This window comes from Pseudochaenichthys georgianus, unplaced genomic scaffold (assembly GCF_902827115.2).
Source record: "Pseudochaenichthys georgianus unplaced genomic scaffold, fPseGeo1.2 scaffold_735_arrow_ctg1, whole genome shotgun sequence".
Classification (NCBI taxonomy): Eukaryota; Metazoa; Chordata; class Actinopteri; order Perciformes; family Channichthyidae; genus Pseudochaenichthys; species Pseudochaenichthys georgianus.
Genome location: NW_027263288.1, coordinates 14,339 through 30,791, shown reverse-complemented (window position 1 = coordinate 30,791; position 16,453 = coordinate 14,339). Strand labels below are relative to the sequence as shown.

General features: G+C 42.2%; 1 protein-coding gene across 1 annotated transcript; it reads right to left on the bottom strand.

Moving 5' to 3' along the window:
- Positions 1–153: 153 nt before the first annotated feature.
- Positions 154–10,741, bottom strand: LOC139433621 (zinc finger protein 79-like). The gene is made up of 3 exons (XM_071202701.1): positions 10,723–10,741; positions 8,442–8,737; positions 154–1,531 (listed from the first exon to the last, which is right to left on the bottom strand). Exons 2-3 carry the CDS (start codon positions 8,722–8,724, stop codon positions 441–443), a joined length of 1,374 nt encoding a protein of 457 aa, XP_071058802.1. The 5' UTR covers positions 8,725–8,737; positions 10,723–10,741; the 3' UTR covers positions 154–440.
- Positions 10,742–16,453: the final 5,712 nt, after the last annotated feature.

Below are 16,453 nucleotides of genomic sequence, written 5' to 3'. Positions count from 1 at the left end.
CTTTGAGTACAGACACCGTCCTGCAGAGAGCACACAACCCAACAGCACGTTGTTGGTCCAGTAACACTTTATAAAACGTTTGCATTAAGACTAGCTGGTCCCTTGCAAAGGTGAGTCCACCTTAAATGAGCAGTGGTTGATCAGCAGGTGAAAGGCAGGACACGGGAACTTGGTCCTGAGGAGATGCAACGATTATTAAACGAGAAATAGCCTAATCAAGGGGTCAAAGAAATGAACATTTGTGATTATTAGTGAATCGCTTGCAGGTGGGTGAAATCAGGCTTAGGGAATAACGTATTACATGTAACGGCATTAGGTCATCAGGACACAACAGAGACAAAAGTATTCCCTTACAGTTACAGAATCAGCTGAAGAACAACACACTTGTGTCTTTTGAAATGATTATGCCATTTTAATCTTTTGTCACAAACATTGCAGCTCTATTTTTCCTCTCCTGTGTGGACTCTCATGTGTGACTTTAAACTCCGTCTCCGTGTAAAAGCTTTCGTACAGACTGAGCAGCTGAATGGTTTCTCTCCTGTGTGGACTCTCATGTGTGACTTTAAACCTCCACTCTGTGAAAAAGCTTTCTTACAGACTGAGCAGCTGTGTGGTTTCTCTCCTGTGTGGATTATCATGTGTTCCTTTAAATGTCCACTATGTGAAAAAGCTTTCTTACAGACTGAGCAGCTGAATGGTTTCTCTCCTGTGTGGACTCTCATGTGTTTCTTTAAATTTCCACTCCGTGAAAAAGCTTTCTTACAGACCGTACAGCTAAATGGTTTCTCTCCTTTGTGGACACTCATGTGTTTCTTTAAACTTCCACTCCGTGCAAAAGCTCTCTTACAGACTGTACAGGTGAATGGTTTCTCTCCTGTGTGGACTCTCATGTGTTCCTTTAAACTTCCACTCTGTGAAAAAGCTTTCTTACAGACTGAGCAGCTGAATGGTTTCACTCCTGTGTGGACTCTCATGTGTTCCTTTAAATGTCCACTCTGTGAAAAAGCTTTCTCACAAACTGAGCAGCTGAATGGTTTATTTTCAGCACTACGTCGTGGATCACTGACAGATTCATGTCTATTTTTCAATGAGTTTGAGCCTGAGGCAGGTTCTCTGGTCTCCTTCCAATCGGCACTGTCTTCAGTGTCAGGTTCAGAAGAGTCTCCAGTGTGGTCCTCAGTCTCAGGTTGTAAACTGCTCTCTGGATCTGAGTTCCTGGCTGGTTCTGGTCCTCCACAGTCATCTCCATCAGCTTCCGTTTCCAGGTGTTCAGTTTGTCTTTGATGAGGCTGAGAGGACAGAGGTTTCTCTTCATCATCTTCACTCTTCACAGGGTCAGGAGTAAAGATGAACTCAATGATATCAGCCTCCTCCAGCCCTTGAAGCTGCTCTCCCTCCGGACTGATCCTGAGTTCCTCCTGTTCCTGCTTAATGTGTGGGGGGGGCTCTGGGTCCTCCTGGTCCAGACTGGAGCTCCACTCCTGCTGGTCAGGGAGAAGCTCTTCTTTAACCACCACCAGCTGCTGGACATCTGCAGGAAACACACAGTCAGAACAAATTGCTAGCATTTAAAAATCTCATCACCATTACAATGGGAGACATTTTGCAGCCCTAATTAATGCCTTTGTTTTTATATGTTCACATTATCTTTCTTAGTCCCATCTATTGTGTATTTCTGTTGGCTCAAGTCACCTCATGTAGCCCAGCCCCTTTCCACTTCCAGTTAAAAATGAAAAAGGTTTTTTTCTTCTGGTGTAGCTGCAATGTAAACAAGGAATTGTATTTGGGATCGTTCACAGATACACTACGCCTACAGTATAGAATTACAATACTCTGTTACAAATTAAAATCCTGCATTCAAACCTCATTTAAGTAAAAGTATGCAAGTATCATCAGAACATTGTACGGCACCTTCTTATGTAAAAGTAATGGCGGTGCAGTAAAATGTTCCCTGTCAGTGTTCGATTTGAGGTTTCTTTATAATTCCGTATGTTGCATTTTACTGCTGTACATGTTCAAAGTTGCGCTTGTATAAATGATTATAGATGAGGGAACCTGCTAAATATTAAAATGTGTGTTTTTTTATATACAGTACCAGTCAAAAGTTTGGACACCTTCTCATTCAATGTTTTTGGTTTATTTTAATTTCTTTCTACTTTGTAGATTAATACTGAATACATCAAAACTATGAAAGAACACATATGGAATTATCTAGTTAAAGGAATGGTATGCTCATGACACTCATTTTTAAATAATTATCATTCGATAAAACAGACCAGTCTCTGCCAGTCTTTTTTTTTTTTTTTAATCCGATGACATTATCAGTGATTTTAAACTGATTATATACCGAAATAACATCAACACTGTGGGCGCCGCCATTTCCCGGACGTGACGTAAACCATGCGTTTGGTTTTCGAAGACACGTTGATCTCCATGTTATTTACTGTAGTTTCTCTCTTCAAATATGCCTCACTGTATCGCGAAATATTGCCACAATTCTGATACGAACAATCCACGGAATGCTTAGTTCCATCTGTTGCCAAAAGGTAAGTGTAAGAAGTACATTCGGAGGCAGTGGCTAGCGAAATGTGGCCGGCCCGAACCGAAAGATTCACAGGCTCATGTATGCAGCGAACATTTCAAATTTCCGGACGACTACTCTGAGAGTATGAGAACACATAACATGGGATTTATGGAACAACCATTACTTAATGGAGATGCAGTACCATCGGTCTTTCTGGTGTCATCACCGACCAGGACACCAGTTCGGCCAGTTGAGAAATCGCCCTCCGCAAGTGTGAAGCGACGGAGGAGCAGAAGTAGTGCTCGGAGTAAGAATAAGGTATGTTATAGCGCATTTCCATTGCAGCGGCTAGCCCCGTTTTAACGTCCTTTAGCGTCCAGGCCAGGACAGTTGTTGGTGGCCTTTCCATATAGCGTAGTACCGGCTAGTGTGTATTTCCCCCCAGTTTTTTCCGGCACCATAAAATCGTGATTCTATGGCCAGGGACAACGAAGCTGAGTATGCTAAACTAGAGAGGGAATCGCTAGCAAGGGTGGTACTACATGCATACATATAGTATCTTATATCATCTTCCTATTATACACACATGCATTTCCAAACATTTGGACTACCTATGTTGCAAATGTATTATCTTTTCAATTTACACACGGCATCTATTGCACGTCTGTCCGTCCTGGGAGAGGGATCCCTCCTCTGTTGCTCTCCCTGAGGTTTCTCCCATGTTCCCTTTAAACTGTGGGTTTTCTTCGGAAGTTTTTCCTTGTACGATGTGAGGGTCTACGGACAGAGGGTGTCGTATTGTCATACTGATAAAACATCAAAACTTCTTCCTCTGCTGACGAGTCCGAACTCAAATATTCAGCCATGTTTCCGTGTGTTGACAAAGTGAACGCATGGATAACGTCACGACCATCACGTGACTACTGAAAATGGCAGCGGCCAGACGGAATATAAAGGTTTTGATAAAAAAGAGCTATAAAATCGTTATTTACCGGGGGAATATCACTGATTTCTTCAGGGTATGGTTTAAACATAATGTTTCACTAAATACTGAAGTTTTGATTAATTATCTAATGAGTGGACCATTCCTTTAAAGGTGGGGTAGGTAAGTTTGAGAAACTGGCTCGAGATATACTTGTTATATTCCATGGAATGTTCTTAACATCCCGATATCAATGAATATCTGAAGTGCTTTGACAACAAATCCATTAAAAAAAAATGTCATCTGTGGAAGCCGTAGTACTGTAAAAAGCACGACCAATCATTTTAGGTTGGCCTACCTGCCTGTCACTTTTCCATCTGTGCACAAACTTATCTCGTGCCCTCATTGGTCATGTGCACGTTCGTGTGTTGGGGGAGGGGCTCTGTAAGGAAGAGGCAGATTTGTTCCGGTTGTGTATTTTCAAATTCCAGCGCACTCGAGCTGGTTTCTCCAAATGACCTAGCTCAAGGAGCAGACAATCTCAACATGCACTGTTCAGAGGAGACCGCGTGAATCAGGCCTTCATGGTCCAATCGCTGCAAAGATCCACTACTGAGGATGGACAACAAGGAGAAGAGAATAGTTTGGGCCCAGAAACACAAGGACTGGACATTAGACCAGTGCAAATATGTACAGGGGTGCACGTAACTGGTACGTAGGTACGCATGCGCGGCAAAAATCTGAATTGCGTCACACGTCGCTTGTGTCACTATGCGCCTTTGCGTACCTCAAAACAAAAACACATATTTCGTCTACACGTGTTTCTTGTCAACACTCAATGGAGTAAACTACGAGACATGTCAAAAACCCCAAAGACATTAAGCAGCTACGTTGCCGTTTCGCTCCCTGCAAAAACTCTTGGGACTTTCTGTGACAGACAGAACTGGAGCCGGCCGAGCCGCGCAGGACATAACCGACGGACCTGTGAAGCTTACAGGAGGCAGAGGCTTAGATCACCGGACGACAGAGTTGGTGCCGTGTGCACAGACAGGGTTAACGTCGGTATGAACAACAGAATTGGGCCAAAACTCCGCCAACTGGCTGCAGAGGGAGACTCCCCTGAGCACCCTCTGTGCCCCGCGCACACACACTGGAGCACTGCGCAAAATCAGCTGATGTTATGTGCACCCCTGAATCTGGAATTTGGTCTGATGGGTCCAAATGATGGGTCCAAATGAGAGATTTCTGGTTCCAACCTCCGTGACTTTGTGAGACGCAGAGAAGGTGAGCGGGTGGTTTCTGCATGAATATTCACTCAAATAAATACAAAGTTTAATAAAATAAACATTAAGGTTCAGCATTTCGATGAACTGAAATAATCTGTATTTGAACTGTACTGCACCTAAGCAGCCAGTTTGACATTAGGACTTGCTTGTCATTGTATTTTCATGTTGTTTTAAAGAAAGATGAACTTGTCCACATTGCTTGCTGAAAGAGCAGATCTGCTGGCACTAACAATGTCTCCTGCTGTGGAGAACACCCTCTCGCTAGGGACAGAGGTAGCGCTTTGCTAACATGGCAACATAAGGATACTTGGCGTTTGTAATAGCTTTGGTTCGGTCTGAACTCTCTGTGAGTGGTGGAGGCTAAATGCTAGTGGGAGTTGGGTTTGCACTTCAGTCTCTTCTTTTGGTACCGGTGATATTCACGTTCGGGTGATGCCTTTTCAAATGAGTGAAAGTTCGATGTATTGCCAGCCGCATAACCAATGTTAGTTGAACAATGCCGACAATCAGATTTGGTTCGGTCCACCTGTCTTTTTTTTGTCCGTCATCCTTGTAGGTAACTTGAAACCAAAATGTTCCCAAACCGGAGACTTCAATGATGCTGGAGGATTTCCGAGCTCAACTTTATCTGCGTTCGCCATTTCGCCAGTTCCTCAAATTACTGACTAAATATGAACGCATCCCTGTGACCAGCTCTCATGGTATGCCTCTTGTCCAATGAAATTACTTGACCGCTCTATGACGCGTTGAACCCATAGACTGTATATATAAATGGACGAGAAGCCCTTAGTAGGCGGAGTCGGCCACTAACGGCTCGACAGTGACGTCAGAGTTCAACTCCCGCCTGCTCCAAATAAGGGCAAAGAGGCGGAGCCGAGGCGGGACCTGCTGCCTCCGAGCTGGAAGATCCAAAGCTAGCTGAAGCTACCAAGCTAAGCTAACATGCTCCCCATTCTTTCACACAGTGACGTCACGATCCACCCACAATGCAACGCGCAAAATACGCCATTTTCCTGGAGGTGCAAATATCCTGGAGGTGCAAATATAAACAGCTAGCTAACGTAGCCAGGCAGAGCGCACTCGTTTTTTTTTCTGAATTAACGACTGAAGAAATCGCTGCATGTCTTCGGATTACATCTCTGGACTTGAGGGTGTGCTCTAGGTCGTTACCAGCGTAAACTAGAGCTGTGTGGGTTGTCGGATTGCCCTTACAGACTGCCTGCAGATGTATGGAAAAACGACCCTCGAAAGTGGCCTTTGGTCGATTTTGGCAGCATCTACGTCTATCTTCTGGAAACACCAGGTGAATACCCCACTTGTCACAATAATATTATCATGCCATTGCATATATGTGGTATTTTAGAGTTGACTAGATATTGATTAAGGCAAAAGACTATGATATTCAGTACAGGAAGCTTAGCAACACCAAGACTGTTACAGGATTTTTATTTTGGAAAGTATTTTTTTTTCTTACTTTTCACGTTTTTTATTATATTTTATTTAGTGCTGTCAAAATTATCGCGTTAACTTTTTGAATTAATTGCGTTAAAATATTTAACGCATTTAACGCATGTGCAGAATGGCCCGCCCCATACGTGCCACCAGTGGCAGCGCCAGGGTATGGCTGGGATAGGCTACACCCATACCAAGAAATGGCTTTTGCTGTAGTACAGGGGTGCACATAACTGGTACGCAGGTTATGTGCGTAATCTGAAATGCGTACCGTCACTTGTGTCACAAAGCGCATTTGCGTACCGACGTACTTGTGAAGCTTTTCCAGAAGGCGGTTAGATCACCGGACGACAGAGTCGGTCTCCGTGTGCACAGACAGGCTGCTGTTAACGTCGGTCTGTACAACGGAACTGAGCCAAAACTACGCCAACCGGCTGCGGAGGGAGACCCCCCCCTTCACTGGAGAACTGCGCTAAAACAGCTGATCACAACGTTCACACTGTGGTCACGAAGTACTCCACTAGCCCCCCCCCCCCTATCGACTTTCCTGAAGTACTCCCCATTGATAGAAATCAACACGTAATGAATTAAGACCCCACGGTTTGATGATTGATAGGTGTGTGGGTTGTCTTTCATTTTGACACGCAGAAAAATGTTATAATAAACATAGATACTGTGTGTTAAATGGATATATCCGCCTTCTTTCATTTATCTTTCCATTCCCAACAATATACATAAAGAAGTGGCATATTTTGGACATAGTTCGAATGGTGATTCATCTGATTAAAAATTGTAATCGTTTGACAGCCCTAATTTCATTATATCATAACTTTTTTTCTTAACATAGGTAACATTAAGCGGTCTGTGGCTCTTTCCTGCTGTAACGATGCAAATGTCCCCTCTGTGGGACTAATAAAGGTATTCTGATTCTGACTAGTCCAGGGCCTGTAATACAGGCCCTGGACTGTAAACATAACCTCATCATTGGCCATTGATATAATTTGGTACCACCAGTATTGTAGCTATTGTCACTGTGTTACATTGATGCTTACCAGCTGTGAAATCAAAAGGTAGTATATCCTACTATGTTTGATGTTTAATTATAAGGTGACAGTGTATGTTTTACCTTTGCGTTTCAACAAGGTGTCCACACTAGAGAAGCTATGAAGAACTATAAAGCACTAGATTCCTACAAGCTGCTGGAATCTGGTTGGGACATACGGAGCTGTTGGTTCCACAACAAGCTGGAGGAGAGCTCTCCTCTCAGACTGAGAGGCTCAGGTGAGCTAAAGGACTCTCTGAGTGTTTAGATAGTTCACTTTAGTCTAAGTTATCTCAGTGGGTCTCAAACGGTTTGGTCACAAATTATTCAAAAGATTATTTCCGCGGCACACCTTCATATGATCATTATAGTTATAAAAAAAATAAGAGAATAAAGGAAAAACAGGTATGAAATACTATATGGCAGCAAAACAAGAATACAGTTTGAAAGGGGAGTGATTTGTAAAATATCCATAAAGAAAAAGAACATCTGCTGACAGTTGTGTTTCATCTGGGTGTTGAGAGAGGTATAGATCTCTCATGTTGCTCTCAAAGTGCACCAGATTGATGCTTTTAACTTCAATATCTTAAAAAAAATCTTCCCGGGGAGCCTCCCCCCGGACCCCCCCTAGAGGAGGTGAGGTCCCCCCTAGAGGAGGTGAGGTCCGTTCCCCACTCGTAAAAAATAGCACTTTACCCCTGCCTATATGTCGTGAGCTGATTATCGAGCCTTCATTGTAACAGTCGCAAGTGTACTGTGTGTTTGCGTGTGGGGAGTGCTTTTGTGCGTGCTCTATAGTGCCCGTAATAGTGTTCACTGGAGTCCAGCACCTCAGCACCCCCACTCAAAATACCTTCCCGCGCCTCTGGATTCAATGAACACTTCAAAACAATCTATGATACAAGTCAGTCTAGGTACAGAGCCTTGAATGCAGGTGGCATATTAGAAAAGATGCGCTCCCTCTCTGGCCAACTAACAACACGCTTCAGTTTCACAAAGGCTACATCCATCCACTTCCAAAAATGATCTATGAGCGTGCTCTGAGGGATGCCTACCTGGTCTGCCAAATACTCAAACTTCATGCCATGTTTCAACTTAACTATCATGTAAAAAAACTGATCAATGTAGGGGATGGATGGGGTAGCTTTGCATGTCATCAAAACTAGCAAGAGTTGAAAAGTGGATAGAAAAATGGGCCAAGTTAGTAATACTGACACTTCTCATTGTTGTCAGCAACAGTGTTCGAAGACAGCCGGACAGAGTTGAGGGTGGCCCTAGCATGGTCCCTCTCAGCAAGAGCAGCATCTCTTTCCGCCCTGAGTGCAGAGATCTCATCAAAGAGCATCTGTTGAGACACGGAAGGTGGAGACACTGAACTGGTCGACGGTGGAGGTGAATCAGGAGTAGGTTGATGCTGTGGAGGTTCGGAGGCCACTCTGCACTTCTTTGTTGAGGGCCCATTTTCTTTGCCAAGCATCTTCTTGCCATGACGAGACATAGCATTCCAGAACCTAATACACACAAACATTACATATACCAGGGGTTAGGGCTAGGGATGTAACGATATACCGAATATCGCGGTAAATAAATGTCCCAATACCGTCGTGAGACTGAAAGAATCTACCGCGATTTTTTTATTTATAAATATTATTTTTTTTAAACACTTTTTTTTTTGTTTAAACGTTTATTGAACCAGACGGTCCCATTGAGATCATCGATCTCTTTCTCAAGAGAGACCTGTCCAACATGGCAGCAAGTAGGTTACAACATGAACATAAAACAGAACACAAAAGGACATGGTATTTACAGGGCTACATGTACACACCTAGAGACATTGACAAGTACCAACAGTATATTTATATCTCTGTCAATAAGCCTCACCTTCTTGGCAAACACTGTGTTGTGTTTGAAGTGGTGGAGAGACAATGCACAGTTTGACCCACTGCTGTCACCCATGGCCAAAGCATATCTCTCCGTCCTACTGAGGTGGCGTTAGACTTTTTCGCTGTCCGTCATTTTGACAGACAGGATCGTAAAATATCCGTCATAATCCCTTATTACCCGTCGGGTCTGAACAGAGAGAGAGAGCACGCTCGTGAACTGTCAACGTGGGGGGGGGGGGTGTTATGCCGTGTGTGCATGCACCTCGCGGGAGCGCGCACAGCGTAAAGCAAAACCTCCCAGACATGTATTGATCTGTACACAAAGTACGGTTTGGAAACTATATCGTTTCCTTTTGGAGGGCATGCATACCACGGCATAACACCAGAGCCTCGCTGCGGGGAAACGTTGGCGCTGTTCCGAGTTTGTTCTAATCTGACAAAATGACAGACTGCTTTCAGATTTTTCCGTCATTGTTCAATAAAATATTCGGTTAACGCGACCACTGCTGTCCCAGCAACATCAGTACCGAGCGAGAGAGTTCTTTCCAGAGCAGGGGATTTTGTAAATGCCCAAACATCCCAGCTTATAAATACCTGGAAATGTGGACATTCTCATATTCCTAAAAACTGATGATGCCTAGTGAGTGACTTAGTGAGTTTGAGTTACTTGAAAAACTAAAGTGCAACTTGATTTATTTTATTGCAGGGTCTGATTATTAAAGGTCCTTGTTTATTTGTGAGATGCAGTGGCACAAAGAAAATGCCTACTTTGTTTGGTAGTACTATAGGTACAAAAACACTGGTTTTCTTGTTCCAGTCTGTTACTGTCACTTTGTTTTTGACACTTTTAAAATACTGCTATCCTACTAACATGCTGTACAAATCAGATTTATTATGTAATAAAGACACATTTTCCAAGTAAGCATTTTTTCCCCCTTTATTATTCAATATCGCGATAAATACCGTACCGTGTTTGTTATCGCGATATTATCTTACCATGAGTTTTTTGGTATCGTTACACCGCTAGTTAGGGCTGTGCGATTATGGCGAATCATAATCACGATTATTTGGGTCAATAATTGATGTCACGATTATTAAATACGATTATTCATTGACTTGAAAAAATCCATTTATTGAACTTTAAAACAAATACAAATAATAATTTGAACAGTATCTTTTTACTGTTGTTTACCCTGAACGTATAATTCAACTGAAAAACCAATACAAACATAAATTAAGATACATTTATATTTATATTACATTACATTGCATTTAGCTGACGCTTTTATCCAAAGCGACTTACAATAAGTGCGTTCGACCAACAAAATACAAACTTGAAAACAGAATAATAAAGTACATCAGGTTTCATAGAGCCAAACATTTCAAGTGCTACTCAACTGGCTATAGATAAGCCAGCCCTTTATTAGTATCTAAGTGCTTTGTTAATTATATATATCATTTATATTAAAATACGATTAATTGCACAGCCCTACCAGGGGTGATAACTAACACTGTTACGGTGTGTGAAGCAGGCAGGACCCGAATGCAGAATAAAGTGAACATTCCTTTATTTTAAGGCTAGGTGATAAACAGAGACAAACCAGAACACTCACCGCCGAACTAGTCCTGACACAAGACGAACCGACAAAGACAGACAGGAAAACCAGAACTTAAATACACACAAGACTAATCACACAAACAAGACACAGGTGAGGAGGGAGGAGAAAACACAGGGGCCACAGGTGAACACAATCGGGTAATCAGACACACCAGGGAAACTAACGACAGGGAACCACAGACAGATCTAAACAAGACAAAACACAACGCAGACAGAAAACCAAAAACAGATATAGACAAGACACCATAAAGACAGATCGTGACAAACACCTACCCACAGCTGGTATGTTATTGTAAAATTGTACTTCCCATCCATCACAACAGTATTACAGTGTTCGATTTAGGCCAGGCATATCATCAGTATATTCATGAATTTTCACAAACCTTCTCAGTTTCTGGCACTCGTCAGCTGTTGGTACTTTCCCAGGCGTAGCAAATTTGGTCGGGATGTAATCTGGATGGCCGGGCTCCTTGGAAGGCTGCCCTGAAAAACAGATCAGAGAACTTGGAGTCATGCATATCAGTGTGCCTCCTCCAGTCTAAAGTAAGATCAGTGTCATCAGGGAGGTGCTATATACAGATATATCACCTCCCTGATGTCATCAATGAGGTGCTACACATTCCCTGATCCTAGTATCCCCGACAGCTAACTCAAGTATTATAATTTATTTATTGATTTATTTCGAACAATTAAAATAAATAATTTACAAAACAGAACAAATGTTGTAGTGCATAGTCATGCAAGAGAAATTAAAACAAAACAAACAATTACATTTACAACAACAGCATTTGCAACATAAACAGTGCCATGTCTCGTGTTCGAAAAGGAGTGAGAAGAAGTATAACTTATTTAATCTCACCCCCTTGTCCCTAAATGATTTATTTATAATCTATGATCTGCAATAATTATCATTATTATTCTTGTCGTTATCATTATTGATCTGCTTTATTTGTTGATTGATATATACATATATATACATATACATATACACATACACGCACATACACACACATATATATGTGTACACATAAATATGCACACCTACATACTCACACATAAACATATAGTCAAACACCTTCCCTATCCCTGTACCTCGAGAAAATAATTTCTCTGTATTTCCTCTTGAACTGGTTAATGTCGTCACCGCACCAGAGAGTGACGTCACACCACCAGAGAGTCAATGGAAGCGTGTCTAAACCGAACCGTGTGTACGAGACGTAAAGCAGGTTTAAACAAAGTGGAGAGCAGCGGTTCCCAACCTGTGACAAGGCAAGTTTATTTATATAGCACCTTTCAACACAAGGCAATTCAAGGTGCTTTACAAAAATGAAAGACATCCAGACAAAGGCATTTAAAAACAGTCATTAAAAAAAAGATAATAAAAGAAACAGTAAAAGAAAGAATACATGAATAAAAAGGACATGAATAAAAATCACATGAATAAAAAGTTACAGTGCAGATATGAATAGTTCACACAGGAGTTCCACTTTACTGATGAACACAACGGCTCAGTTTCAATTAAAAGCAGTGACAAAAAGAAAAGTCTTCCTGCTGGATTTAAAAGTAGTCAGAGTTGCAGCGGACCTGCAGGTTTCTGGGAGTTTGTTCCAGATATTTGGAGCATAATAACTGGTGGTGTGCATTGCCGGGTCGCTACCGGAGGACCGAGGAGGCGAGGAGGGGAAATGAGAGAAAAAAGAAAGGCCCACTATAGAGGTGATACAGAACAGAGAGGAGCATATTATGGGATGTTTTCATTTCTAATATGAATCAGGGTTGCTGTATTTGTCCCGCAGTGTGGGCAGGTATTACACAGCAAGAGAGCAGATAACCATGTTGTTAACAATATAAACACAGTAAGTAAACAACAACAACAACAACAACAACAACAACAACAACAAGAGATCAGGGGGGTATACTACGAAGCAGGATTTTCGCTTAGCAGGCTAGATCTCCATGGTAACTTATGCTTAGCGGCTAACCTGGTCGGGACCGGGGCCCTTTCTCATTTCTCTAACTCCCCTCCTCGACTCCTATCCTCGATACTTAGTCCCGCCCACAGGAGATGCGAGTGGAGGAGCCGAGGAGGGGAACCGAGGAGAGAGGAGGGGAAGCAGCAGGCGGTTAGAGAAATGAGAACTCCTCTCCTCTGAGCGGTCATTTTAAAGAGACGTCCATTAATGATGACAGGAGGCAGCAGCCTCTGTGTGAGGGACAGATGTGTTCATGACCACTTCTATATTTACTTTGATTCATTCACAGGGCGGTGTCATGAGACAATAATAGGCTACAGATGCGGACACACACGCATATATATATATATATATATGTATATATTTATATAAATATATACGATTTCAGAATCAAACAGAGCACTCTCATAATAACGTAACACTATCAGAGACTGGATATATCCCCCCCCCCCTCTCTGGTCGCTACAATGTGGAAAATAAATTACGGGCCAAAAGTTTTATTTACAAGAATTACAAGTAAGCAGAGGACACCAAACCAACTGAGACCTGTCTGTCCGCTGCATCTGCACACACTGTACCACACACACCTACACACTGTACCACACACACGCACATACAGCTCCTAAAACAGGCTACAGCCGTGGTGTATTTTATTGTGAAGCACTAAATGGTTTTAGAAAAATATCGACTCTTTGTTTGTAGATATCTACTAAACTAAAGCAAATAAAGAGAGTAGGCCTGTTATACTGAGTGATATATATTTTACACACTGCTCTGCTTTCTGCACGGACCTCACAGCTGTTCTCACTGTAAACATTATGGCTAATGGCTAATTAGGCTGGATTATTGTAACTCTTTATTATCAGGGAGTACCAAGAAGTCAGTCAAGTCGCTTCAGCTGATTCAAAATGCTGCGGCTCGTGTACTAACCAGAGTTAGGAGAAGGGACCACATTACTCCTGTTCTGGCTGCCTTACACTGGCTCCCTATAGAACACAGGATAGAATTTAAAATTCTTCTTCTCGCCTACAAAGCCCTTAATGGGCAGGCGCCATCTTACCTTAAATAACTCATTACACCCTACTGTCCTACTCGGGCATTGCGTTCCAAGAATGCAGGGTTGTTGGTTGTTCCTAGAGTCTCTAAAAGTACAATGGGAGCCAGAGCCTTTTCTTATCAAGCTCCACATTTGTGGAATCAGCTTCCAGTTTGTGTTCGGGCGGCAGACACCCTATCCGTTTTTAAGAGTGCGCTTAAGACCTTCCTTTTTGATAAAGCTTATAGTTAGGGCTGATTAGATTCAGCCCCTAGTTTTGCTGATATAGGCTTAGTTTGTCGGGGGACATCTTACTTCTTCCTTCTCTCTGTCTGTACCTGTGTCCTCTCATGTTCCGATTAACCCAGCTTCCCCACATGTCTTTCTTTTTGGTGTCTATATACGCTGGGATCCGGAGTCATGGATGATCCTGCGGTCCTGTGTCCTGGATCGCGAGCGCTGGATCTTGAGTCGTGGCTGTGGTCCTGGATCATAGGTCCTGGATGGATATCCTCGTGGATTCATCTTCCTATTATACACACATGCATTTCCAAACATTTGGACTACCTATGTTGCAAATGTATTATCTTTTCAATTTACACACGGCATCTATTGCACGCCTGTCCGTCCTGGGAGAGGGATCCCTCCTCTGTTGCTCTCCCTGAGGTTTCTCCCATTTTTCCCTTTAAACTGGGTTTTCTTTGGAAGTTTTTCCTTGTACGATGTGAGGGTCTAAGGACAGAGGGTCTGAGGACAGAGGGTCTAAGGACAGAGGATGTCGTATTGTCATACTGATATTCTGTATAAACTGTGAAGACCACTGAGACAAATGTAACATTTGTGATATTGGGCTATAAATAAACATTGATTGATTGATTGATAAACATTGTGTCGCGATGAAAGCAGTTAATAAAATAATATCCAGGGGATGCATGCAGAGCTGTGGCTGAGATAAGTCCGGCCGTGTGTCACGATTCTTTGAAACATCTCTGTTGCCGGAAATGCCTCCACGAAGCAGCCGTGGAGGACCCATCAGTGTATCCTCGGTTATAGCTCCTCCAGAGAGCCTCCTCGACGCTCGATCCTCGGTCCTCGAAGTGCATTTAGAGAAATGAGATGTCCTTCAACATCCGGTATCACGGTGAGACGTGAACATGTGACGCTTTACCATTGCTGGGAGACGTGAAGATGTCACGGTTTCCTGTTTTCAAAACGTGAAAGGCGTGACAGCTACACGGTATTGTTAACCCATGTTAACCAGTGGAGAAATACCCGGAAGTGCCAAGCAAATGGTCTACCGCGCCTATTGGTCGGTTTTTATTGTCAAAATTAGATGTTTTTAATTTATTTTGTAATCCTCACACTCGATTTCGCCGATTTTCTTGTGGCTCTAGCTGGTCGAGACCTCTTTCAGCAGAAACAAAGGCTACGATGTTAATCCATGTGTGTTGTTGTGGAAATAACGGACGTGACGTTGTGTGATCTCTCAGCAACTGAAGTCCGTGAAATATAAACACCACCAAGGGTCAAGGGTTTTTGTTATCAGATGCTAGCTACAGTGTAATTTTGGCATTTCAAATCTTAGATCCCGAGCTCCTCCAACAGTGCAACATAATATAAATAGGACATAATAAGAAAAATACATAAAGATAAATAAAAAATAGTGCAAAATGCACCACTTTTGGTTCAAATTATGAAACCAGTAGATTCATTCATTTATTTATTTATTTGTGTTACTCCAGCTAAATCGATGTTAATCCATTTATGTGGTTGTGGATTTACTGTACGTTACGTTGTGCGGTCGCGTAGTAAGTGAACACCATGCTACCGATTACTGTCCGGTGACCATGAACGCACCGGACATCGTCTACAACCTCCTCTCTGTCTGACTTCGCCAAGCAGGTAATGTGCTGCACCGCATGCCTCCAATATTTGTAATGTTTATTGCAAGTAAATCAGTTGTAGTTACATATCTTTTTAAAGCACGAGCTAGCTAAACACATATTAGCTTTACTTGACCGGAGATATAGTGCAGTGATGAGTCCTATAACCCGGAAGTGAGTTCGCATTTTACAACTATTAGTTCCCTCGTCTCAGAGTCAATGGGATTTCTCCATAGCATTTTGGAAAATAGCTCGAAATAAGATCTGTGGAAAACGAACCTGCTTTATAAATGCACGTTTTGTTCAGCCGGATAATCTCCACATATCTACCCTACTTTTATACTTTTCGAATCATAAATCTAATGGCCAGAAGCAAAATGCTAACGTTATGCTATAAACTAACTACAGACCATGGATGTATAATAAGAACCTTTAGAATAATTACCTTTTAGAAGTACACAAAAACATAACTGCTAACAATGTAAATGCTGTGTTGGAAAAAAAAGTGAATGTAAGAAAATGTTGAGTTAAATACTTTTGGCACTGTATACAAATCTTGGAAAAATGCCTTTGTGGCTGTCATACTTGCATACAGTGGCAACTAATAGTATTGTGAAGAAATGTCATGACAACCATCTTCAGACTGTTACTGCACGCTGATTGTTGTGGTCCTATTTAGGACAAAACGTTCAGAGCAGTCCTTGTTCCAGTCCGCCCCTGATTGATTAGTGCTTTAACTCGTAAATTACCCCCAATGTTAAAGCTTGTTGATGATATGTGAGATTGTAAATTGTCATGCATTCTAAAGTGTTCACTGTATTTTTTTCCTTCAAC

Bases quoted from the DNA above. Each gene is read 5' to 3' on its own strand.
- LOC139433621 (XM_071202701.1), bottom strand. From the start codon at position 8,724: ATGTCTCGTCATGGCAAGAAGATGCTTGGCAAAGAAAATGGGCCCTCA. The intron at 1,532-8,441 runs GTCAGTATTACT...TGTTTCCTGCAG, and splicing joins TGCTGACAACAATGAGAAGT to ATGTCCAGCAGCTGGTGGTG.